Source organism: Tetrao urogallus (assembly GCF_951394365.1).
Source record: "Tetrao urogallus genome assembly, chromosome: 3".
NCBI lineage: Eukaryota > Metazoa > Chordata > Aves > Galliformes > Phasianidae > Tetrao > Tetrao urogallus.
In genome coordinates, this window is record NC_136815.1 from 20,141,839 (window position 1) to 20,167,768 (window position 25,930).

A 25,930-nucleotide genomic window follows, 5' to 3' on the forward strand; every position below is an offset into this window, starting at 1 on the left:
GTCCTTTCTGGATGGAGTGGTAAGATTCTGTTAAGGAACAGAGCTGCGTGGTACTGCTTGCCTAGCCGCCTTTTTGTCCTTGTGACAAAGATACCGTTGGCTGTTTTCTTTATCAATTTAGTTGCATTCAAAATTAGGTGCAGTTGATGCCACAGCTTGAATGCGTTCTTAAGAGAGAGTGATGGCAAAGAACTGGGATCGTGTGCGCACTTAAGATAGGAATTATTTGCTTCCAGTTTCTTTAGATGCTTTTGCTTGCATTTCAGAAATAACTTAAACCATTTAACAATTCTTTTTTTTAGAAAGAAGCAATGACTTTAAGTTTTCTGTTTGTGTGTTTGAGTGCTTATGTGCCTTGCATTCCAGATTTCAGCTGTACTTCTTATAATTCCAGGCTACTTAGAGGATGGCTGCTCTGCATGAGAAATTGAAACGTTTTTGTCCTTAACCAATGTCTTAATAATGCCTCACTATTTTTCCTCTTTAGAAATATCAGCATGGATAAAAATGAGCTAGTGCAAAAGGCCAAACTGGCTGAGCAGGCTGAAAGATATGATGACATGGCGAGTTGCATGAAGTCTGTGACCGAGCAAGGAGCCGAGCTGTCCAACGAAGAGAGGAATCTTCTCTCTGTTGCCTATAAAAATGTTGTAGGAGCCCGTAGGTCATCTTGGAGAGTCGTCTCAAGTATCGAACAAAAGACGGAAGGCGCTGAGAAAAAACAGCAGATGGCTCGAGAATACAGAGAGAAAATTGAGACTGAGCTAAGAGACATCTGCAATGATGTGCTGGTGAGAAATAATGAAACTGTTGATCTGTTTTAACTTAGAGTTGCAGGGTGAATGGCCCTGGGTCCTGTTAAGGCTTTCTCTATCTGGCCTTTAATTAAAGCTGTGGTGTCCTACAGAATTTCTGAAGGACAAGATTTGGAAACTGTCTAACTCTTCTTTTTCTCTAATGTATCAATTCTTTTATATTAACACTAGTAACTGTATTTCCATATATTTGGAGACATTCTGAAATCTTGTGATAACTTCTCATAACTATTCCCTTATATGCAGTATTTATTTGAGTCTGAAGCGTGTAAGGTTTGGCTTGGGGTTTTCTCCTCCAGCCCTCCACCACACAGTATGTGTGTCCCAGATCAGACTGATTTCTGTGACTTTAAGATGCTGCACTGGTTGTAAGAGGTAGTTCTTACTCTACGGAAATTGTGCCCCTCCCTGGGTAAGATGATGTAATGTTAGTTATGACTCAGCCATGCAGAAAGCTGTCTGCAGGAAGAGGCAGTAGCATTGCTATGATAGCCTCTTAAACTTTAGGCTTTCAGAAGTAGACAAAAAAGGGGGATTCAAAGTTAAGCACTTTCTGTGACTTGTAGTTATGTTCAAGTCTACATGAACTATTGCTTGGTAGATACATTTTTTTCAGTGGCAAATGGTTTCATAAAGTCTGAACCTCTTTCAGATGCCTGTTCCCCATTGTCTGTTTTTCTGACTGTCGGTACCAGCAGTGCTCCAACGAGCACATGAGCAGAGGGCATCCTATCCTGCTGCCAGCTGTGAGGTAGCTGTTGCTGTCAGCTGGATGTGTACCCTCCTGGTGTGTCATCCTATCTGACAGGGTCACATACCTGGATGCGGCAGTGGTGTGTGATAGGAGGGAAATCTCAAGTAGTTGAGCATGTGCTTGAAGACCTGATGTCAAAGTAGAAGTTCCATCAATGGGTAGCATAAATTTCATACGTTGTGTAGGATAACTAAATGCCATGGGTGCTGATTGCCTCTAGAAGGCTGGTTCTCCAAGGGCGTGTGGAAGTCAGCTTGGGTAACTTTTGAGCCTTGGCTTCCAGCTTAGGTTGCCTTCCACGGTTCTGGTAATGCAGCCTGTATGGAGGTTTCCTTATTTTGTGAGAATAACTTCCTCTGTGAAAATGGAAGTGCCAAATTTGTATGCAGAGGAAGAAGCTGGCTTAACGCTTATGTGAGGTGGTAGCTCATCTGTTGAAGTCTGGAAAATAGAGATTTTTAATCTGATGTTGTAAATTCCTTATTTCTTTTCAATTTTTATTAATTTATTTTATTAATGAGGGCGGGTGCTTCAGAATGATCTGAGTTTCTTTTGTAAACTACACTTGTGTTGAAGGAATAATTTCAATTACGCCGTTGGGCTTAGAAACCCTTCTTAGCAGAGCTTAAAGTGTTTGCAGTTAGATTTTTTTTTTTTTTTTTTTTTCCTGATAATGGAAACCAGATGAAGGCAAAACTAGCTTGCTTTTATTGTGTGTGCTAAACAAGACTAAAACAAAAGAAATCCTAGTTGTTGACTCCGCTGCAGTAGCTCACTTATCTGGGAGAGGGGAATGCAGGAGGGGAATCTTGTTTAAATCTGTTCCATCTCAAAAAGACTTGTGTGTGTGTGTGTGTGTGTGTGTGTGTGTGTGTGTGTGTGTGTGTGTGTTTAACCAGAGAAGTGCAAAGCATTCAAGGACATGAATATTCTTTGACTGTTACTACTAGGCAGCTAACTTCTTACTCATTTTCAGTGTTGTCAGTCCAGTTTTTCTTAATAGAAGAAGGGAAAATTGCTGTCCAGATGAAGCAATGCCTCAGGCAGTGATTTATAGTAACTAAATCTAAATCGAAAGAGTCATTTTAAAATGTGGGGGGGAGGAGTGAAATGTGATATTCAAGTGATACGACTTTAAAAATGCTTACAAACAGCATGCATTAAATTTGAGAACTGCAGTCAAGGATTAGGTTATATGCTAAAATGTTTGTTAGTTGAATTGTCCCATTCACATATGTTCTTACTTGCCTAGAAATGTGACTGACTGTATTCCTTTACTTGAAATCCACTTTACTTTACTGGAGGGGCAAAAAAAGTAGTAAAGTAGTTTGGCTTTTTTTTCCATGACCAGGAGTCTGTGTGTTGCCTTATGCAAAGGAAGAACTAGGATTTTATTTTATTTTTTTTCCTTTTTAGAAGATTCTCTAACTTTTGCATTGTGTAGCCCGGTGCATAACAGCTCACAGGAGTGAAGAGTAATGCTTAGCAAATCATGGTTTTTGCTAAGTATGCCATTAACGTAACCAGGAGTGTTGAATTTCCAGAGTTTTCTATCAGGAAGCCTGTCCATTTCAGTACAAGTGCAGCTTGAATACTTTTGTATCCTTTATTAAGACTATGTATCTGTTTGAGTCTTTGTCTTCAATCGCTCATTGGGTTCTTAAGTAACAGTTAATGCCCTGGAGTGTTACATCATGGCTGAGCATGGAAGTGACTGCTGTTCCAACTTCTGTGTTGAGGGGAGGAAAGCAACTAAGGGACTGTGACTAGTGAGATGCAGCCAGGGCTGGCTCTTCTGCTGCTCCTCACTCTTCCCTCATTTGTTGGAATCAAACTCCAGTGGGTTGGAAGAAACAGCCCTTCTAACCCACTTGGTGTAGAGTATGTACCAAACTGTGTCTGGTTCTGTTTCCAGCTCTGCCACTAATTTAGGGGGTGAATAAGAGTGGTTAATGATGGACTTTTTTCTTGGTTTGTAGCGACGAGATGGAGTGATTTTAAAAAAAAAAGAAAATATATGTATATACACATACACACACACAGGCAGTTACATGAGTTCATCCAGCTGTTTTTCTTTATGCTGACCTTGCTATGAAAAGTCAGCATCTGTGTCTTTATCTCCTAAGTGTTCCTTTCCTTGAGCTTGACATGGAGAACCCTTACAGCTCTCTAAGCAGGTGAACTCATCCTCCTGCTTGCTGCTGCAGAGGCATCAAAACTCTTGATCCAGCACCAATTCTGTCAGATGTGTGCTGTAGTATATTCGGGCATGTTATAACCAACTCCAGTGTTTCAGTTGGCTTGGTAGCGCTGATAAACTGCAAGTAATTGTGATCTTGTGTGTAATGAAGAATGAATTTCCAAATACTTCAAGAATAGTGGGGGAAAAACATCTACAGACAATGCTTGAGCATGGCAATGCACAGTATATTTACTTGAGTATTACAGAGAATTTCCAGCCTCAGTAATTTCATATTGATACAGGAAATTAAACTCCTAGTTAAGTAATTTTCCTCATGTTAGCAAAGTGTGTGCTTCACATCCCGTTTCACTTTTTGCAGTAGAAAGTATGTCTGAAATATGCCTGTGTAATAACCTCTTATTTGTCATTTCCATATTAAAAAAAAAAAAAAAACAAAAACAAAAACAACCAAATATTAATCAACAGGTGTGGATTTTCTTAAAAATGCTTTTTTGCAGTTAGTGGGAATCAACTGTAGCTGAAGTGATTTGCATTGCATTTACATTAAGGTGAGTTTTCCAGCTAATGAGAATTCTGAAATACAGAGTATGTGTAGAGAGGTCTTTGCATGGCTGGTGTTTGATATTTCTTACTGCTTGCATGTTGGTTTTCAGGAGATTTGAAATACTATAGGCTTTCATTGCAGCTTCTGATATGAGTTAAATGTAAATGAAAAAGTTTAAAACATGACCAGCATTTTTTGGTAACTATGAATGCTGTTCTAAATGGCTGCCTTCTACTGCTGTATGTGCCAGCCTACAGAACAGTCCTTTGCATTTCTTCCAAAATGTCTGGTGTGATTTGTCTTGTTTGTCCCCTGTGCCCAGTCTTCTGGGTGATCTGTCTTCCTACCCCAAGTTCCCTACAGTTTCATCTTAAATGGATCTTTGCTCACTGTGAGCAGCTACTCTTTCACTATTTCTTTTCTGTTTGGGTCCTTCCTCTTACTGTCTGAAGTGCCTTCCTGAAACTGTCTCCATAGGTGGTACATGACATTCCCCCTCCCTGCCAGAGAAGCTTAAGGATAATTGTGCTGTTCAGGATCCTCGGAATAAGATGCTTTTGTTGCCAGGTTATTATTTCATAGACCCTTTTGAGTTGGAAGGGACCCTTGAGGGTCATCTAGTCCAACCCCTGCAGTGAACAGGGACACCTACAGCTAGAGCAGGTGCTCAGAGCCCCTAACAGTCTGACCTTGAATGTCTCTGGAGATGAGGCATCCACCTCCTCTCTGGGCAGCCTGTTCCAGTGCCTCACTACTCTTACTATAATAATAATAATAATAATAATAATAATAAACCCTTCTTTCTTATATCCAGTCTAAATCTTCCTTCTTTTAATTTGAAACCATTTCTCCTTGTCCTTCTTCCTAACATCATGTCCTAAAGCATAAAATGGTGCTCCTTGTGTGCCTATTTAGATTTCTTTACGTTTTCTAAATTGAGATCCATAAAGGTGGTTATTTTTGTGAGAAGAGAAAGTGAAGTTAAATCTCAACTAAATTACTTCAGTTGTGCAATTCTTTCACATGTATTTTTTTTTTCGAGGGTAGTAGGAGGAAGGCTTAAGTAAGTAGTTTATGGGACAGCAGTTCACTGGGGGCTGAGAGCAAAATTCCATTCGGAATGCATCTAAATGGCTTCTTAAAGAACATAGCACAGAATTAATGCTTGTTGCTGTTGTAATAATAAATTCCTCAGAGACTGTTTTCTAAATGCTTGCAAACACCTGGTATGTTACTGTTTTAACATCTGTACAGCCTCCTCCTGTGTGGAATGTCCTCCCTCCTTCAGACAGCCATATGCTTTTTGATGCTTGCAGACAATTGTGTACATGTGGGCCATTGTAAAGCTCATGGTGTCCTCCTGATGGTCAGGGAGTGTGGCTAGCCTACAGAGTGGTGGTAACAAGCAGAGGGGTAGAATGATTGTATTACACAAACTCCAGATGCTTTCATGGCATTTTTTGTTAGCGCCTCTGCGATATTGTCTAAACTAATACATTTAGTTCAGTGACTCCTTCGGGCTGATTTTTATTTTTCTCTCTTTGAGAGACCTGTGCTATGTAACTGATCTGTCTTGGGTGGGTGGGAGGGGTGTGGAAGGGGGGCAAATTTGGGAAGTTCAACTCTGCTCGAAACAGGTATGCCTTCATCATTTGTCAGTCTTGTCCAGTCAAATTTGGAGTATCTTTGAGGATGGAGATTACAATAGGCTGTCCAGAGAGGTTGTGCAATGTTTGGTTATACATAGAGTTAAAACAAAACCATATCTATCTGTGAAATCAGAACTCCTTGCATTCCAGCTCACCTGCTGTCTCTTGCACTAACAGACCTTCAGGAATAGTCTGGCTCCATCTTCTTTAGGCAGCTGCCCAGTCCACTGCAATAAACTCTGTTGCTATTCTCCAAGCTGAGCAAACCCAGCTCTCAGCCTTTCCCCATGTCACGTGTCCAGCCCCATAACCATCGTGGTGTCCCATTAGCCTTGTCTCAGTATGTCTGCCTTGCACTGTGGAGCTCAAACCTAGGTGTAGAACTCCAGGTGTCCTCTCCTGTTTCTAAGTTTAATACTGAAAAATGTTAACTGGTAACATGTTAGTGATGTGTGTGAAAATAAATGAATATTTGTGATTCAAAAACTGCTTATCTGAATGATTATTTTTAAGATACTGCTGAGCAGAATATGGGTAGGGTTTTGTCCTCCCCAGGATGATCAAAGCTTTTAATCAACTCTCCACGACCAGGTTTTTAAGTTAAGATTCTGCTGATATAATTGCTCAAGCACACTGAAGTTAAGAGGCTGAGATGATTTGTATCAACCTCATGATTTCACTTTGTTAATCCCTTTAATCACTTTCCGGGTTGTAGTTACACCCCTTCAGGTGTTTCTGGTTTTGTCTTTTTTTTTTTTTTTTTTTTTTTTTCTTTTGCAGTGCCTAAACTAAAGCAATTTCTTTTGTGCTTTTTCTTTTTTTGAAGCATGGGTGCTGTACTGTATTGTCCCTGCCTATAGCAAGGGTTTGTAACTAAATGATCTTACATGTCCTTTCCAACCTGAACCATTCTGATTGAAACTGCTGAAAAGCTGTTGAATCAGAGTTAAAACGCCCATGGATTTGTTCAAATGAAACTGATTCTTAGTTATCAGTCATGCAAAATTAATCTGTTAGTTTCTATTCACTTTATGTTGTTTGTGTAACTATCTGTGAACAGATGAAGCTTCAGCTCATGTTTGACAGGATTTTTCAATTCCAGCTTATGTAAGAAACTTACTGGTGGATGGGTCCCAAGAGTAAAGGTGAGGCTGTACTTAGTAGTCTTAACAAGAAACATGTCTATAATGTTGATTTTATTTTATTATTTTTTTTTTCAGTGCACCCATTTATCATAAAATTTGATAAGTTGTTTTGCATAAATGCTAAAAAGAACTTAAATATGCTGTTATGTCTGCTACTTGTATTTGCTGTGCATGTGTGTATACATGTATCTGCATCCTCTATATCTTCTTGGATTGGTTGGATGTAGAGCAAACCTTAATGATAAACAGCAGCCTGCTGAATTCACTTCACTCTGTGTTAATGCTTAGTAACTTACATTAATGCTTAATAACTGGCTTTGATTTCTTTTTTTTAAAAAAGCAAAACCTAATGTATGCAGTGCTTCTACTGTTCAGTAGCTTCCAGTTAACAGCTGATTTACTTGAAATCAATCTTGAGTGTTCATATGCTTTACATATGCTTAGCACTACAGTAATAAGCAGTAAAATAAAAATTGATCACAATTATTTTCTAAACTTGTTTTTTACTGAGTGCTCTTGCAAAAGTGCTTATTGTTCATTGAGATCTGATGGAAGACTTGCAGTGCCTGTTCTGATCAGCAGTAGTAAGTCATGCTGCTGCTAAAGAAACCAGTATGTCTTTTTAATCAGATTTAATGCAGATCAAATGAAGTAGCAAGGTTTATTTCTGGATGTTATTACCCCTTGTAATTAGCAGGTAAAGAAATATTTAACAGCAGGAATCCCAGTTCTTCAGCCTGTAATTGATCAGATCTTCAGTCTCTAATTGATTAGATTCTCCTAGGGCAGAGCAGGCTTACATCACTGCCATGGTATTTTAGTAGTAAAGTGCTTTTATTAGCATTATATGCTATAAAGAACTCCTGATAGATACGTTGCTTAGTGCAGTATACTGCAGGTTTCAGGTCTCCTCAGAGATCAAGTTACTAAGTATAAGTTGTTCTTACTTCTGTTTCTTAGCAAGGATAAAGTGTTACATCATGTCTCTAGGGGCTGTTAATGGTATCTCTTCAGAGACCAAGACTGCAGAATCTCCAGGCAACTCCAGCGGTGTGTTCCAGTTTGCAGTACAGCCATGATGGTTCATGTAGACATACCAGTCTAGCAGAAATTCTCATCCAACTTGAGTGGTTCCAATTCTGGATTATCACAGGTTTCTTAGAAGGAGTTCTGTGGCTTTTTAATTATTTGTTTATTGAAAAATGGTGAGAAGTGCTTTTGGCACCTTACTGCTTTATTTCGAGTCCATAGCATTAAAAAATCACTGCGCTGCCAAAAGCACAGGGAAATGCTGCAGTTGGTTTTGTTTCTCATTGAGTATTAATGCCTATAGCAATGCCTTAATAAAACCTTGAAAAATAATTAGGATTAAAGTAAATTCCTTATTGGCTGCTGCCTTCTATATGTATTTTCTCAGATTCCACTAAATTGGAAAGGTGTTTTCACTTAATTAGAATTCAATTCCTTCACTGTCATGTGTTCTTCAGCGTGCTTTGGTAAAAGCTTGTAGCCATTAGTACGGGTGAGTTAGGCTTCTGAATAACCTCTAAGAATATGTCCTGATATTAAAAACATCTGTTTCCTATGCCATCAGTTCTAACTGGAAGACAGCGGTAGAAGGAAGGAGCTAGTGGCAGGCATGAAAGTTGAGCTGAGGAAGGCAGGTCTGCAAGGAGAGCTCCTCATTGCTGCAGTTCTTATGCCTTCACTGCAGATGGGTAACATGGCCATACGTACTGGATCTTGGTGCTGAACACCCCCTAGGTGTTTTAGTGCATACACCTACTTACTGACTTAGTTCTAGCCCCCGGTGCACGTGTGAGCACGAGGATGATTTTTCTGGGTGTCCTACTTATTTCTCCCTTGTCTTCCTCCGCTTGCCCATATGTGACACTGCTTTTGTTCTCTTTTTACAGAAACATATTTAGAATGTTTTAACAAGATCTCCTGCACGAGCTGAAATGTATTGCTGCTCTTCTACACAGGATTCCTTTTTCTGTATTAGTCCTTTAGTTCTTTTTTCCCCTTTATTGACTTATTACTCTTTATTGTCTTACTACTTATTACTTATACTCCTATTACTCTTCGTTTCTGTGCTATTTCCCCTTCTAGTTCTTCATCAGATAAGCAGCTGCTTTGCCATAATCAAGAGTACCTTTTTCCTGCTCTCCAATGCCAGATGTCCCTATGCATATTGCATATCCCACCATTGCTTGAACTCTGCACTGAGTCCCTGCCTACAGGATGGAGTGCTTTGTTCCATCATCCCAGAATCTGAATTCTTCCCCTGCTAAGGCTCATCGTTCTCACCTCATCTTTTCTCTCCTTGCCTGATTCAAGCTGCTGCTTGCTTCCTGCGTGGGCAGCCAGTTTGATAGAAGGAAAGGATAATGGGTACAGGCAGCAGACTTGTTTTCAGCTGTTCCATCAAATCTCCAGTGCAATAGCAGCTACTGGTATTTGTCAGACTTTCTTGTATACCTGTTCTGCTGAGTGAATGAGAGGGTAAAAAATCTTCAGCTGGCTTTAAATAGAGACTTTGTTTTTGGCCAGAGTAGAAGGCTGGCAGCAGAACGGTCCTCTTGTGGTGTTTGTGGGTTGTGTTTTCCCCCCCTCTTCTCCCTCCACCAAGAGAGTTGGAGGCCATCCATGAGGCAGCAGTCCCAGAGCCCTGATACTCAACTCTGAGTAGGACTGTCATCAAAAGCATCCTAATAGGCTGTTTCAAAAATGTTTGGGAAGGGATTGTTTGAAAACATCCATCTTAAAAGTAAGTCACTTTCCTCTGATGGTTTAGATAGGTGTCGAAGTAAAACTGCTGGCCACAGATGGCTTGGTCGAGTCCTTTGTGAGTATGCAAATCTGTGTAGTGTAGCTAATTGCACATAACATTTCATAGCCTGTGTAACTTCCCTGGCTGTGATGCTGACAAAAAACATGCACAGAAAGCCAAACACTAGCTTATTAAAGGAGTGATTGGTGTCTTAAACTTGTCCAACACGTGATTTACTTCAGTTCTGTCATCAAAATAGAGGCATGTGAGGAAATATGTGCAGAAAATCTCTGTAAGCTACTATTCTAGTTAGGTAGCTGAATCTGCTTTAAGTGCACATAGTTGTTCTTGCAGTGTGTGTACCTGAAATGTTGATCCAAATTAGTAAGTTGAATGTCTGCCTGTATATACCTGATGCTTTATAGCTCTTGAAAGTACTTGAGCACAGTTGTGCAGGTAAGGCATAATGCACCAAGTCAACATTGTACAAACATTCTGGATAGCTTTGTGCCTCTGACTACAAATGAATAGCTGTTTCACTGGAGCAGTGGATGGGCTTGGTACTCTCTGTGTATCAGCTGGTCAGTGTATCAGTACATCTGAAAAGCTAAATCATAGGATTCACTGAGCTTCAGTTGGCTGTAATTGTGTTGCTTGTTCTACCACAGTGCTTCAGCTGTGTGTTGCTCTCCTTAGCAGCCATCCCATCTTGTTCTTTCCCTCCTCACCTTCGTGTAGAATGCAAAGTAAATAGCTACCTGGATGGTGTAAAAAGTGCAGTGAGGGCTTCTGATTCTTGCTTGGAAATGGTAACTTCAGATCACTTGAAGAGTTTATCTAGTGGTCTTCTGAGGGGGAAAGAAAAGAAAGTCAGACTTGAGCACTGGAGCTAATGTTGTGGGGTTTTTTTGTAATTGAAATTGGGAAGTAGATTTAAGAAAAGTAATGCTTCCTTGTGCCCAATTTATGTCAAAGAAGCTGCAGATACTGAACTAACATACAGAATCACAGAATCACAGAATTGTAGGGGTTGGAAGGGACCTCCAGAGATCATCGAGTCCAACCCCCCTGCCAAAGCAGGTTCCCTACAGCAGGTCGCACAGGTCGGCATCCAGGCAGGTCTTGAACATCTCCAGAGAAGGAGACTCCACCACCTCCCTGGGCAGCCTGTTCCAGTGCTCCGTCACCTCACTGTAAAGAAGTTCTTGCGCATGTTTGTGCGGAACTTCCTATGCTGCAGTTTCCAGCCGTTTCCCCTTGTCCTGTCTCCACTCACCACTGAAAAGAGCCCAGCCTCGCCATTCTGCCCCCCACACCGTAGATATTTATAGACCTGGATCAGGTCCCCTCTCAGTCTTCTCTTCTCAAGGCTGTGGCCACTTGTGTAGAATATAGACCCGGTTACTGCACTTTGAAACCACACTTAGCTCAGGAAGTCCCTACACATGGATGTGTAGTCCCTACACATACCAGCAGCATGGTATTTTTCTAATGGAAGCTTCTCTGGGGCATTGTTAGAGATGAGGTGGTAGAATAGTCCTGTTGGCCAGCGCAGTCACACTGGTGTTCTTGTCAAGATAATGGCGTGTGGTCTGCATCATGAAAATATTGGGCCACTGTCCGTTAATGTGCAGTTAACTGCAAAGACATGGGTTTTCAAGCCGTGCTTAAAAAAAATATGCAGTTTTTTTCATGCCTTCTGGGAGACTTAAAAAAAAAAAAAAAAAAAAAAAAAAAAAAAAAGAGCTCTTCCCTATGCCACATAGCCACAAATTGATGACAAGTAATTAAAATTCAGCAAATACAAGCAGAACTGATAACCATTTAAATTGGTTAATACTTCTGAACTTATTCCTTTCAGTTTTTGCAGGCAAATTTTTTTTTCTTTGCTCTCTAGAGTTTTCTACCCAACTACCTGTCTCGCTAGAAGTTAATTCTTGGTAATTAGAGAGCTGTTTTGTTCTCGGTACTTAAACTGTAAGTTACCTGCTCATTTACAACTGTATTGCTGTAGAATCAGGTGATTTTGTTCTTAGGACTTGTTTGTCAGGAGGGGAATATCTTAAATGGAGAATTGAGCTGTTGAAATCTTCAGGCACTTGAGTAATTATGTAAAGTTCCCAGGTAATCAGACTACTGAAACTGAGCTTTTAATAAAGGGAAATATGCACAGAACTGTAAGTAATGGAATAAAATTAAGGTATTGGGGTTTTTTATGCTTGTACAGTGGATTTTGGAATAGTCTTCTGGGCCCAAACAAGTCATTTGCCAGAGATGCAAATACTTTCAAAAGGATATTTTGAGACTGTAAGGAAAAAAAAAAAAATCTATTCAAGTCTCTATGGGTTGGCTTCCTGTCTTCAACAGAAGTTCTCACCACAGCTTGACAAACTGAAGCATATATGTAGGTCATTCTGGAAATAATGCCTCCTATTTATTTCAATAGAAAATACAACAGATACAAAGAGCACAGTAGCACTACTTGATAGAGCAAATTCTCAGCTGCAAAACAGCATTTTTCAATGTAATCACAGCTGTCAGCCGGTTCACCTGGGTGAACTGCTGGAGCTGCTCTTTATTTTGTGGTGTGACAGCTGTGCACAACCATCCAGAACATGACTTGCCTTTCATGTTGCTGTTGCCACTGCTGAAAAACCCACTGCTTCCCTGTGCTGACATCCGCTGCTGAGTCTCCATGAACATTCAGCAAGTGTTGGTGAGTGTCACTGTGTGCCGTTTTTTTCTGTGTGGAGGAATTCAGCAGTATGCCTTTGTTCCATGCACACTTCTGTGTCAGATGATTTTCTGTCAGACTGCCCCTCTGCTGCCATCTGTCACAGCAACAACATCTAACAGTGTGCTGGTGGGAAGGTTCAGCCTCTGCTGCTGTAGAATCAACATCTGCTGATGTCATGGGCCAACATAATAAATGGGAAGCATTAGTTTTGGAGCATCCTCATAGATTTGCTGGCAAGCTTTTTGTAGAAGGTGTTGGGTTTTTTTTTTTTCCTTTTAAAGACTGAATCACTACTGTTGTACTTCTCTAATACTGAGCTTAACTCTTAAGACTTGCTTGCAAAACTGCAGGAACAAGTCTGTAGGGGTTTCCATCAAAATAGGCTCAAAACTCATTGTGCTTATGATTAATGTCCTTGAATATATCCTGCTTTAGCTAAAGAACTTAAGAAAGTGAACTCTTTCTAATTTGGTGTTTAATATAAGCCAGAGTTGAAGTTCACTGGTGGAATAGGAAAAAAAAAATTGTGCTGATGCAGTCTGTTACATCTTTTGAGACAAAGGCTTTCTCTGCTGCATACTTAGTGGGGGTACACACTGCATTTGTGAGATTGCTTATCTGTGGTATGTGTGAGCATAGCTGGCATCTTTGAGCCTGAAAGCACTGTCTGTCCCAGTCCAGCATACCAAAACCTGTTATCCACAATTATTATTGCTACAGTTATTGCTACCACTTGGGAAGTGTTGAAGCTTGAGCTTTTCATTGCTAGCATATCAATGAGAGTTGATATTCAAATGTAATGCATGTATGTTTAACAGATAGGAAAAAAAATAATAATAATAACATTTCATTGAAAATCATCTTGGAAAGAGAGCTTTCAACTTTGCTATGAAAAGTATTTGAAGCACTTGTACAAGCTGTTACAGGTTTTAGCAGCTCTGAGATGCTGCTGCATCTGTCTGCTTGGCTGCAATGCCATGGTTCGTTTTACGACAGTTAACTTTTGCTGTCATATTAAAAGCTCTGGCAACTACAGTTGAAGAGCCATGGGTTTGGAAGAGGGGTGGCTTTTCCTTGAGCAGGTGTTTCTGCTAGATTGTTGTTTTGGCATTGCAGCTGTCCATGGCATCGTAGTTACTGCATACTAATACACGTTCAAAAATGTGTAGGAACTTGGCACAGTAGGTAGAATGTCTTAAATGAACATGAGAACCTGGCTACCATGTAGGTGTGACATAACCCTTCCTCTGTGGACTTCCCTTAGTGGTTGGGATGCCACGTGCATTGTGGTGATGTGGCTTAGCTAACAAGCTTCTTAGTTACAGATGAGCATGTTGGAGCTGTTGTGGACTGGTGGTTACCACATCATCATATGGTGATCAACTCTGCTGATAAACAGCATCACATCGACTGGTAAGGGAGAAAGAAGACAGCCTCGTATTAGAATGGTTGAGTACAGCATCTACTGATTAAGTAGTAGCACTACTTAATCAGTTCTTGTTTTATCTGTAGGAATCTTATTTTTGGGCAAATACTTAGATATGGCTTCCTGTGGGAGAAAAAGTTGAATCTTACAAATCAGCTTTGCAGTTAAATTTTCTTTTAAGACAGAATTCCCCAGAAGCTGGAGGAGGAACACCATTAAATAATGTCAGATTAGTGTGTTTTTTGTTTTTGTTTTTTTTTTTACCTCCTCTTGTTTTATGATGTTCTGTAACTGCATTCTAAAAGGTTACTTATTTTATTGGTCTCGTGTGTGACTTTCAGTAGGCACACCATGCAGATTGCTGCTGTCACTGCAGTTCTGAGGTGACTGAGTATGCTTCAAGTCTTCATACTAAATTTAAAGATGTTCTGTGTTTATAACTTCATGCCTATAAAGGGGAGTACAACGTGAAATGAAAAGACCAGTGCAAGTAAGAGAAATTGAATATGTGTCCTACCTGGTATCTAGGTAGAAGAGGCTTCCTTCACCCAGGCAGGAGTGAGCTACCTGTGAAGTCCAGGAGTTAGACTTGATGTAGCTTGTGCTGTGTGAATGAACAGATGTTCAGAGGGATTTTCCTAGGACCTTAGTCTTCAGCTTTGGCTTAGAATGCTTTTTGCTATGATTCTTACTCACTCTCCAAGCAGTTACTGCCCTGCTAGCATCTATCTGATAATTAAGATTTGATTGGTAGCCTTTTCTCCTCCATGTCTGCTTGTATGATTTAGGTCATTGAGTTAACTCACTTGAGACTTAAGTGAAGTTTAGGTCTGGAAACTTGGTTGCTGCAATGGGACTGAGCAGAGCTGTACTTCCAGTCAGCTTCCTTTAAAATGCAGAATTTGTTTCTTGATCGCTGCAAATACCTTGGTCAGGCCAATTAATGGAGTGTACAGAGTGAGGGCAGCTCCTCAGGGTGTTGGGAGGGTGGGTGCAATCTGCACCTGTCTTAACTGCAGTCCTACAGAGAGAGCCTATTAATAATAAGCCTTACTGTCAGTAGTTAAGAACCCTCAGATGTCATTTGAAGTCTCTGTCTTGGCAGGGACAGTTGGTATTGTAGCTCTGAATGCTGAAGTTCCGTAACGGTGAGAGCAGAGCTGTAAGTAGTTGCAGAGAGCCAGCGTGTGCCCTGTGTACCTGGCAGCCCTCTGCTTGTGCCATGGTGCTGTGACAGCAGTGGCACTGAGCCCTCCAGGTATAGTTTGTGCCCTCCAGAAGGATGCCTCTGGCAGCTTGGCAGCCTGCTTGGCTCTGTAACTGTGCTTCTGCTGTCCTGCTCGTGTCACATTCCCTTTGCTGCCAAAGGATCATCTGTGCTGTCATTCTAACAGGAGCATTTCTTGATGTTTCCTTGCACTGTTATAAACCGAGGTTATGGGCCAGCCCTGGCCATGCTGAAAATAGCAATTAGTAGAGATGACTTTTTCCCCCATTATGTTGAAATGGGTTTTCAAGCCGTGCTTAAAAAAAAAAAATTTAGTTGTTTTCATGCCTTCTGGGTGACTTAAAAAAAAAAATAAAAAGCTGTTCCCTATGCCACATAGCCACAAATTGATGACAAGCAATTAAAATTTGCAAATACAAGCAGAACTGATAACCATTTAAATTGGTTAATACTTCTGAACTTATCCCTTTCAGTTTTTGCAGGCAAACGAAGCCCACTTAGTGTGGGTTGTTTGAATCTAACCAGAGCCTAAGTGTGGCTGAACCTTGTCTAACTTCTGTTTCTGGCAGCCTGGCTACTTCACTGCCCTGTCTGATGGCAGAGACCTACTGCAATAGGTCACTTCATTTTGACAGTTTTCTGGTTTCTGATTTCATTTTGAGTACTCAACAGCTCTTCTGCACTTATTCTGGTTTTTAAATAACTGGCTTTTCTTTCAAAGTCTGACTTCAAGCTCTCACTATAAAGAAGTTTGACAGGCTTGTGCCTTAATTTGACTAAATGTGTTGGAGCTAGTGGTTTTTTTTTGTTTGTTTGTTTGTTTTTTCTTCTTTTCATCATAATAGAACTCCTGCTAAATTACATGACTGCTGCAGCTGGTAACTTGCTATGTTAATTTAATAAGCAGGTAGAACAATCTAGAAAAAAAAAAAAAAAAAAAAAAAACGGGTCTTAACTGGTGACCTGGGAGGATTTGCTGGGGTGACTCCAGAGAGCTGCCTTTGCTTTGGAATGGATGGGCAGCTCCTGTTAGGGCAGCGTGTAGTCACATAGCTGAACAGCTGTTGATTCAACTGTCTAGAAAGGCAGGAATCCAGATTCACTGTGCAGTTTCTCTTCGGTGATTCTAGTGTAGAATTCCACTTTATGCTAATTGAAAAAAGAAACAAACCTCATTAGCCTGGCCTAGTTGCCATTGCCTGTGTATGGAAGATATTTGGGTCTTGATTTGGCAGCTGATATTTTGAATCCTTTTATCATCTGTGGATGCAGACTTCATTCCATTGTGTACACTCTGCCCAGACTCTTTGGATTGTGTTATTTTTGTCAGGGCCTACAAAAACCCTTCCTTTGGCTCTTCAGCACTGGTCTGCTAAATGAACAGACTTCTTTCCTGTTCTCCCTATAGAGTCACAGCATGGAACATTCTTTTTGGTACCCACAGTTGTGATCCAGAACACGTTTTTCCTTAGCTGAATATGCTATGTAGGATGTGACAAAAATAGGCAGAAGTAAAGCTGTCTTGACTTTGAAATAGATGGTAGCACAATCAAACTGTTGGTTCAAAAGCTATGAAAGTATGCATGTTCAAAATGATGTTCTTTGCTTCCATTTTAGTCTCTGTTGGAAAAGTTCTTGATCCCTAATGCTTCGCAAGCAGAAAGCAAAGTTTTCTATTTGAAAATGAAAGGTGACTATTACCGTTACTTGGCCGAGGTTGCTGCTGGAGATGACAAGAAAGGTATGTCAGTTGTCACTATATTTTTGTTAAACTGTATTGCTTTTAGTGGACAGCAACGCTAATGTAACTTCTGGAATACTTCTTTTTCAGATGTAGATTTCTTTTAGTAATAACCTTCCTGTTTTCTAAAAAGAAATCATAGGCTGCTCGCTTTCAGATGAGCTATGAAGGTTTGTGTGCCTCTGCAGTCTGAAGCAGGAAGCAGATGTGCAGTCTGCAGTCACAGAATCTTGCAATCAGATCCAGTGTATGCATACAAGAATGTGCCTTATCACTGAAATACCACTTTGTGCTTTTTTTTTTTTTTTCCTGGATATCTGAGTATTGTTGTTACCTTCTTGCACAGAGTCACTGTAGCTTTCTGAAGTGTTTTTTTATGCTAGTTCTGTGTTTCTGCAGCACGCAAGGAAGTCTGTGTAGGTTCAGTGAGCAGAGAGACTAGAATACAGCTGGGGAAGAAAAGGATTAATAAAACAGATGTTAGTGTTAAGTAAACTTCTTCCATAGCCATGGTAGTTTGATTTCTAAATGGTTTTTATTTCCTGAATTTGTTATGCAGTTTGTCCTAATAGCAGGTAAGTTGCCTTTACTCAAGTTTGGTGAGTAAAGTTAAAATACTGTACTTAACTGCAGCAGTTAAGCCACCTGGTGTATTGAAGAGGCACCTACATAACACCTTGTCTTTGTGCAGTCACCTTCACTTTGGGAGGATATCTTACATTTAGATAGCACTGTTCGCAACAAACTCCAAGGCATTTCCTGGAGCTTGTCTCCACATTTATTATCCACGCTGGATAATAAAGTTACCAAGGCTAGTAAGATAAGACTTAGTAAACTAGGCTTTGATTTGACTTCAGGTGTTCTCTGTATGCAAGCTGACCTAGTCTGGTGACTGCAGAGTCCCATGTGTAACAAATATGTTGGTTACTGTGTATCGTAGCAAACATATTTTTGTTCAGTAATCTCTCATGTACGAACTAGAATGTATGTTCTCATGAGGGTAGTTACTGACTATAAAGTTAGACTGTGAAAACCTTTGTTTAATGTAATTTTAAACTTCATTTTTATTCAGCTCAGTATCCTAGCTCAGCAGTTACCAATGGGTTCTGACTTGCAGATAAAGAAAAAATTTGGAAAGCCCATCTGGCTCGTAGTTGCTATGGCTCCTCAAGTCTTTTATCTTGAAGGCTTTTTTCTGCATGTTAGCTGTGATGCCTAACCTTAAAAAGGACCAACTGATAATGACTGTAGCAAATAATGGCCATTTAGTTAAGCAGATTTTTTTTTTTTTTTTTTTTTTTTTTTTTTACTGCATCCATATAAAGCTCTCAGTTATAGGAATTGGATTTTTGCCTTCATAAATCAGCTTACTGTGTTGACCACGGTTTTCTTATGGCAATCTGGTGGGCAGGAATGTCAAGCAGGTGGCCTCACCCTGCTGCTTCAGCCTTCAGTTTTGGAGCTGTATGATGCTATCTGAGGAGCACAAAGTTGAATGTCCTGCAGATTTCTTACACTGGATGACTCACTTCAAAATAAACAGAATATACCTAGTTTTGCTATAAATTCCACGAATTGGTGCTCAACAGGTAATTCTTGCCTTGTCAAGCAAGCAAAAAAAGCCCGCTTTTGGGGAGCTTTTCCTCAAACGTAAACATCTAACATAAAATGCTGAAGTTAATTGAAGCTGCTTATTTTTCATGCCGCTTGTTTTGGCTTTCAGAAGCAGCACCATTTTCTAAGACTTTCCCAATATGGAAATAGTGAAACACCTCCCACCATTTCTAAATTTAACTTCCTGTAAAACCAGTTCTTCTCAACTGTAGTGTGCTGAGTGCTGGACGTTTTCAGGGCAGTGCAGCAGATGTCTGACTTCTCTGAAATGCTCACCTGGTAGCAGTGAATTAAGAGGGCCAGAGCCCTGCATGAATACGCAGGGAAGAGTGTCCTCCCTCTCCCACGTTGAGAACAGTTTGATGCTTTAATGCCTATAAATCTTCAAAGCTGAAGCAATAGATATTGTGTATCAGAAGTACTCAGACTCTGGAAACAAATACTGATATTTTTGAGTACTTAACCTATAGATTTTTTTCCTTTGTTTCTGAATACATGTGACTGCACTTAGAAATCACTCCGGATGTATTTCTGGTTTGATCCAGAAATCAGGATGTGAATCCTCTTTCATCTGAGTCAAATTACTTCCTGCCTACCTCTTTCTCAGATATATAACAGTCTTTGAGAGTGCAGAATAATGGTCCCTTTGTTCTGAGTGTCTATCTCCTGTGGTCATCAAGAGCATAGTCCAACTTCTGAGCTATGTTGGGCTGTATTTACTTCAGGTTTAGGTATGCTACACACTACCTTTGCCAGACAGTTTGAACGAGGAGTCACAGGTAACTGAATGAAAGGCATAGGGGTCACTGGGGCTTTCTGTGACTCGAATGTGCATCTGTAATGCTTTGCGGTATTTGAAGACATTGAAATTGTGTCACATCAAACCTATGTATAGTTAAGCCTTCAGCATTGTGTTTCTTTCCTGTAGACTGTGAGTTTTATGTTCGTGAAACACTGTAAAAGTGTTGTAAGCATCAGAGCTGTTGCTGATACAGGCAGTCAGGGGTCTTAAGCAGTCTTAAGCAGAGATACTTAAATCTGTGACATAGCGATAACTTAACTAAACTTTTAGACTATTAGAAGAAGTGGAATACTTATAAGATTACGTAAATGCTCATTAACAAGTGTTCACTCTTAGGATAGTTTATTCACACAACCATGAACCGATTTTATGTCAGAACACAGTATTTGAATTACTTACTTGCTGTGGGTTTTGTTTGTTTTATCCTAAAGGGATTGTGGAGCAATCACAACAGGCGTATCAAGAAGCTTTTGAAATCAGTAAAAAGGAGATGCAGCCAACACATCCTATCAGATTAGGTCTGGCTCTAAACTTCTCCGTGTTCTATTATGAGATTCTCAATTCCCCAGAGAAGGCCTGTTCCCTTGCAAAAACGGTAGGTCTGCGGGGGGTGCAGGGGGAGTTCCACTGATTTTTATTTGCATAACCTTTTGTTGCGTGGCTAATGAGCTTTGGATGTCTCTTTCATCTCTAGGCTTTTGATGAAGCAATTGCTGAACTTGATACATTAAGTGAAGAGTCATACAAAGACAGCACGCTAATAATGCAATTACTGAGAGACAACTTGACAGTGAGTATTGTTACATTTTACAGACTGCTCATAGCAGAACTGGTCCTTACAGCGCTGAGTTGTCCTGTTCACCCCAGCTGTGGAATTGTCTGTCACTTACAGATGAGTTCACATTGTGTTTCCGAGTGTGTATCTTTCTCCTGCCCAATCTCCTGTATCTGTAGGCTGACTGTCATAGTTCTCTAACAAAACAATTCAACCAAGTGTTTCACTCTTTCTATTCAAGCAGTTTAGCATGTTGGAATGATGTGGTTTGGAAACAAAACAGTTACCTTTTTATTGTAACAGCATTAGTGAACACAGTTGCATTTGCTACTTTGAAAATTCAGTATGATTTCATGTAACTTGTTCAGCGTGCTTGAACTGTATGAAGACTTCATAGCAAATCCATTTAAGGGCCTATTGTTGTATTTCTGGCTGGTTTTTAACTTTAGTGAAGCTGAAGTTGGAATTGTTGCAAGTCAGGCTGTTTGCAGGGCAGTCATAGGACAGTCTTATTCCTTTTTACTTGGACTCAGCTATCTGTGGTGTAAGATGGGGGCTGTCACTCTGTCACAGTAAATAAAATCATCATCTTGGTTTTTTAACCTACCTCGAACTGTAAAAAAGGCAAAGATAAATATCTAAACAAGACAGTTTAGATCAACAGCAAGCATGCGGTGCTGTAATTAATGACATAGTTCACTTCCCAGTCATCTTGTGGAGGAAAGGGAGAACTACAAGCAAGAGTAGAAAAAATAAGAGGCTCTTTTGTTGCCAGATGTAACTCCTTGTTCCTATGTTAAATGCATCTAGTGTTGGAGACTTTTGCAAATATCTGGACTTTTCTTACTGTAACCAAAGTGAAGTTGTTCAGTTACATAAAACTGGAGCTGCCATATTTTCTGTTTGTAAGGCTTTATTTGCCTGTTTCTTGGAACCTCTTCCACTCGAATGACAACATAATATATTTCTGGAGAACTACTTGCAATAGTTCCAGCTGTTGATTACAAAACAAATGGCAGAGATTTCTCAGCCTCTGTAAGGGAGACAGAGACAGCATTGGCTTCACTCTGTGTGTGCTGTCCCTTGGGTGAGATTGCTGTCCCTCAAATGAGAGATCAACTGAAGTAGAGAATAGAAGCGACTTCAATTGCCAGCTTCATAGTGAAAATAACATGCAGCTGGCCATAGCAGTTTAAGAGAGCTTTGTCTTGTCCTGGAGCAAAAGTTGGACTGAGCTTCCACACTGTGTGTGTTACCTTAGCAGGACCTGACGGTTAATGTCAGGTTTCTATTATAAGGGAGATTTTTCTAGGTAGCTGCAAGATTCCATATCCATGTCAGATGGGTACCTCCTGTGTGATCTGTGTGAGTACTGCTCTTACATTAATTCCTGTTTCTTCCACAACTTTTGATGTAACTTCTGACAAAGACTGCAGTGAATATCCTAAGTGTAGAAGGGTCTGGTCTGCTAGCTATGCAAGTCTCTTGTCTTTTAGATGCAGGCTTTTAACTGTGATTTGGCATGCTGATCATTTACGTGCAGTAGCAGCTTTCTCAGTTGGTAATTCTTTCTAGACTGAGTTTCATCTGTCTGAAGAAATCTGTTGGGGACCAAAGGCAGAGAAGTGTTCAGAGGATTTTTTTAATATAGCAGATCAAAATTTGTTTTACTGGGATTGCTAGGTATTTCATCTTTGCTGAGTTACGAAATTGTCTTGTGTGTTTGTTTCTGGGGAATGGGGAATATCTTTGCCCATTCCTGTTCCCCTAAAGGCTTTTCTTCCCAGCTGGTTATTTAAACTCTGCTCTCTCAGTTGGGAATCCTTATACCAGACAGGCTCTTCTTAGTAAAGACAGGTACATATGTATCTCTAGATGTTCTAGAGGTAAAGTTTTAGAAATGAAGCATCTGAAAAATTTCTAACTTAAACTCTTCTTCCTGCATTTCTTAGAAATGTGTGGAGTGGTGCTGAAATAGAGTAATGGATTTAAATGTAGTGGAGAGGTTAGAAAGAGGTTAGACAAGTGTGTTGCTGTTTCAAGTAGACTATCTTGTTGCTTAATATCTTTAGTAAGGAGCGTTTAGGGCAGTGACTTTGTGTTCTTTGTAGTAAGAACAAGGCTATTGGGCTTGCACAAGATTCTCTATCATCCTGTAATTTTTGAAAAGGGTGAAGTGTTTCTGGTGCTAATTTTCTTTTTTGTTTATAAGCATCATATGAGACCTGCAATAAGGTAGATCCCAAGCCATGCTAGAATGCGGGCAGACAAAGAATTAAGTTATTCTTGGGTTTTACTGCTTACTACCATAGAGCATGAAGGACTCAGTTAAGGCTGCTAAAGCTCCAGGGAGAAATTACAAACAGCATTAGGCTGGTAACAGTTTGTTCACATAATAATGATTTCTATGCTCCAGGTGTTGCCTTGGAACTGATATTTAGCTTCCTAAGTGATGCTTAACTTTGATATATGGCTCCTTAACATGTTTTATGGAGCTGAAAATAGGATTTGGTGTATACAACATATATATATATTTTTTTTATTTAGCCAGATATTTCTTTTCTCTTTTCTCCTTTCTCTGCCCTCCAGGTTTGGAGGCACTACAGGCTTCTCTTTAAGCAACTGTCTATATGTGTAGCCAAGGGATAGTGATTTTAGTGAAATGTGCTGTGTAGTTTGTTTTTGTTTTGTTTTTTTAATTAAAAACAAAGCAGGCAAATCTTTTAAGATGTCTATTCTGAAGAAAAAGTAGCATTCACTCTTCTGTAGGGCACAATGAGAGGCTTTTGCTGAAACTTTCCCTTCAGAAAGATGTGTAAATCCCACTTGAAGTCTCAAGAAAACAAATACTGTTAGTTTCTTATTCGTATGCATCTGTTCTTTATCTGACTCTTGCCTACGTGTGGTTATAACATACCTATCCATGTGAATATGAAACCTTGGTTTTGACTGGTCATGGACTTCCTCGTTAAAGGAGTGTAGGGTTAGGTCATCTAGGACTAGATCTACATTTTCATGTAGAAGTAATGGCCATTCACCTTTCCTGCTGTCTGCAAAGAGCAATTTGTGCATGTGCTTTTTTCCCCATGGCACTTAGTATAACCTCATACACTATTATTAACAAGAAATCTAGTTTACCAAATGATGATTGCTAGTGTGAAACATGTTAGGTATTAATACTTACTCTTTTCTTTCCCAAACAGTTGTGGACATCGGATACCCAAGGAGATGAAGCTGAAGCAGGAGAAGGAGGGGAGAATTAACCAGCCTTCCAACTTCCGTCTGCCTCATTCTGAAACTTACACAGTAAACCATTTGTCATCCATGCTGTCCCACAAATAGTTTTTGTTTACGATTTGACAGGTTTATGTTACTTCTATTTGGATTTCTATATTTCCCATGTGGTTTTGTTTAATATTAGGGGAATAGAGCCAGTTAACATTGGGGGAATTTATCTGTCTTCATCTGAGGTGGCCAATATAGGGTTGTGAAATTTTTATACGAGTTTTACATGTTTGGCATAGTACTTTTGGTACATTGTGGCTTCCACAAGGCCAGTGTTAAAACAGCTTTCTGTGTCAAGCGAGGAAGACTGCTTGCATGTTGGTCTGCGTGGTGGAAAAAAGGGATAATCGGTTGCAGCCACAGGTGTAGTTAGCATGAATAATCAAGCTGGAGCACACATGGCTGTGAATACAATTATGTCCCATAGATATTGCATGTCAAGTAAACATGTGAAATCTGTGGAATATGCCAATCAAGTGTACATCTGATTGCAGCTGAAGTGTTCCTTAAGACAGTTTGATAATCCAGTCAACTTTCTCTAGAGAAGGACAGAGAAACGGTTCACATTCCATTATTTGTAAAGTTACCTGCTGTTGCTTTCATTATTTTTGCTACACATTTTATTTGTATTTAAATGGTTTAAGCAACCTAAGAACAAATGTACAAGTAAAGATGCAGTAAAAATGAATTGCTTGATATCCATAATGACACTGTATATCGAGCACAGCAGTAAAACAAAAAAACCCATGTATTTAACTTTTTTAGGTTTTTTGCTTTTGTGATTTTTTTTTTTTTTTTTGATACTTGCCTAACATGCATGTGCTGTAAAAATAGTTAACAGGGAAATAACTTGATGATGGCTAGCTTTGTTTAATGTCTTATGAAATTTTCATGAACAATCCAAGCATAACTGTTCAGAACATGTGTATTAAGTTGATGTAAGTGGAATAAAAGTTTTATGAATGGACTTTTCAACTACCTTTGTAGATTTCATGTGATCTCTTTCCACTCTTCTTAAAGTAGCAGCAGTGTTATATATGGATTAAATATGGAAGTAGTTCTGTTAAGGAGAATCTTAATGCACACTTGAGCTTGAGTTAACTTCATGGGAATTGGCACATCAGATTTCTGATTGCTCTCATTTGCAGCTTTTTAGGTGGCTGTTGCTTTCTGGCTGGCTGGTAACCTGGAGAGCTCTTAAACATACGGTCTCTGTACTTCGGGCCAAATGCATATGCAGTTATTAAAGAGCTGACCTCTGGATCAGTTCTAGTCAGTGGAAAGCCCGCAGCTTCCCTTTCTGAGCTCTTTGAAGTACAACTGAGCAGGAGCCTCCATAGCATTCAGGAAGTTCAGGCTTCCTAACTCAGCCAATAGAAAGGCTCCATGGAGTAGTGGCGTTCTTCCTTTCCTTGTCCCTGCTGATGTCTGCGTGGATGGTATTCACAGAACAACTACGGTGTTTAAGGATATTTAGTTCAAAGCTGAAATAATAATAGGAAGGTAGACAATATTCAAATCATATCACATCTGTCAAGAGCTGAAGCTGTTAGAAAATGGTTAAACTTCGTTACAATCTTCCTGTTGTGAAGTATTTATGTAATCGCCATAAAGAGAGGGTTTGTGTTTTTATTTTCTTGATTGAGCTGCTCACGTAAGCAGAGATCTAAGTATTTTGTAATGTTAGGTACCTTATATTTGGGTGGAAATCTACCTTAGTGTCACCAGGTTCATCTTGCTCCTGGGAGGAATGAGATGAAAAGGAACAGGATTGCCTTAACCTTTTGTACATAGGGGTGGTCTTAAGACACAGGTCAAACCTAAAAATTCAATACAGGCTTTTTCCTGCTCTTGTTCTTTTTTTAATAGTAAAAGGTTAGAACACTTTTGATAAAACACTTTTGATCATTGCATTCACTGCGTGATACTCTGTTCATGGAAACAGCTGAGTCTCTTATCCCAGAATTTAAGTATTGAGATTAGTAGAAGAGAGGGGTAGGATAGGTTAAGGTTTAAAATAAAGGTAACTAGGAACAATAGTAACCATTCCCGGAATGGGAAGTTAATGAACTATCTGTTACAGGTAACAAAAAATAGAATCTGTTGAGGAACAGGAAGGAAGAAAGAATATGGAGGGTAAAGGTTAATGAGGATTTTTAGGGGTGAATTTGTATAATCCACAACTACCAATTATTTTTTTTTTTTTTGTGGTGGGGAGAAGAAACCATGATTACCTTAATACATAAAAGTACCTGTTAAGAGGAAAAAACAGTAATTGATTACATTGACAAAACAAAGGGTTGCATTCCAGTCTGGAAACAAGACAAGTTGGCAATCCACGGATGAAAAATCCTTCAGGGATGTTGAGTGCGCTATCAGAAAAGAAGGATCATTGTTTTTTCTATAGCAGATACAGGTGGTTTCTAAGGAAGGCCTTCA

General features: G+C 39.7%; 1 protein-coding gene across 1 annotated transcript; it reads left to right on the forward strand.

Moving 5' to 3' along the window:
• Positions 1-494: 494 nt before the first annotated feature.
• YWHAZ (tyrosine 3-monooxygenase/tryptophan 5-monooxygenase activation protein zeta) lies at positions 495-23,469 on the forward strand (the record flags this gene model as incomplete). The annotated part of the gene is made up of 5 exons (XM_079533608.1): positions 495-791; positions 16,892-17,015; positions 19,863-20,026; positions 20,126-20,221; positions 23,410-23,469. The coding sequence occupies exons 1-5, from the start codon at positions 498-500 to the stop codon at positions 23,467-23,469; spliced, it is 738 nt and encodes a 245-aa protein (XP_079389734.1). The 5' UTR covers positions 495-497.
• Between the last annotated feature and the right edge of the window lie 2,461 nt (positions 23,470-25,930).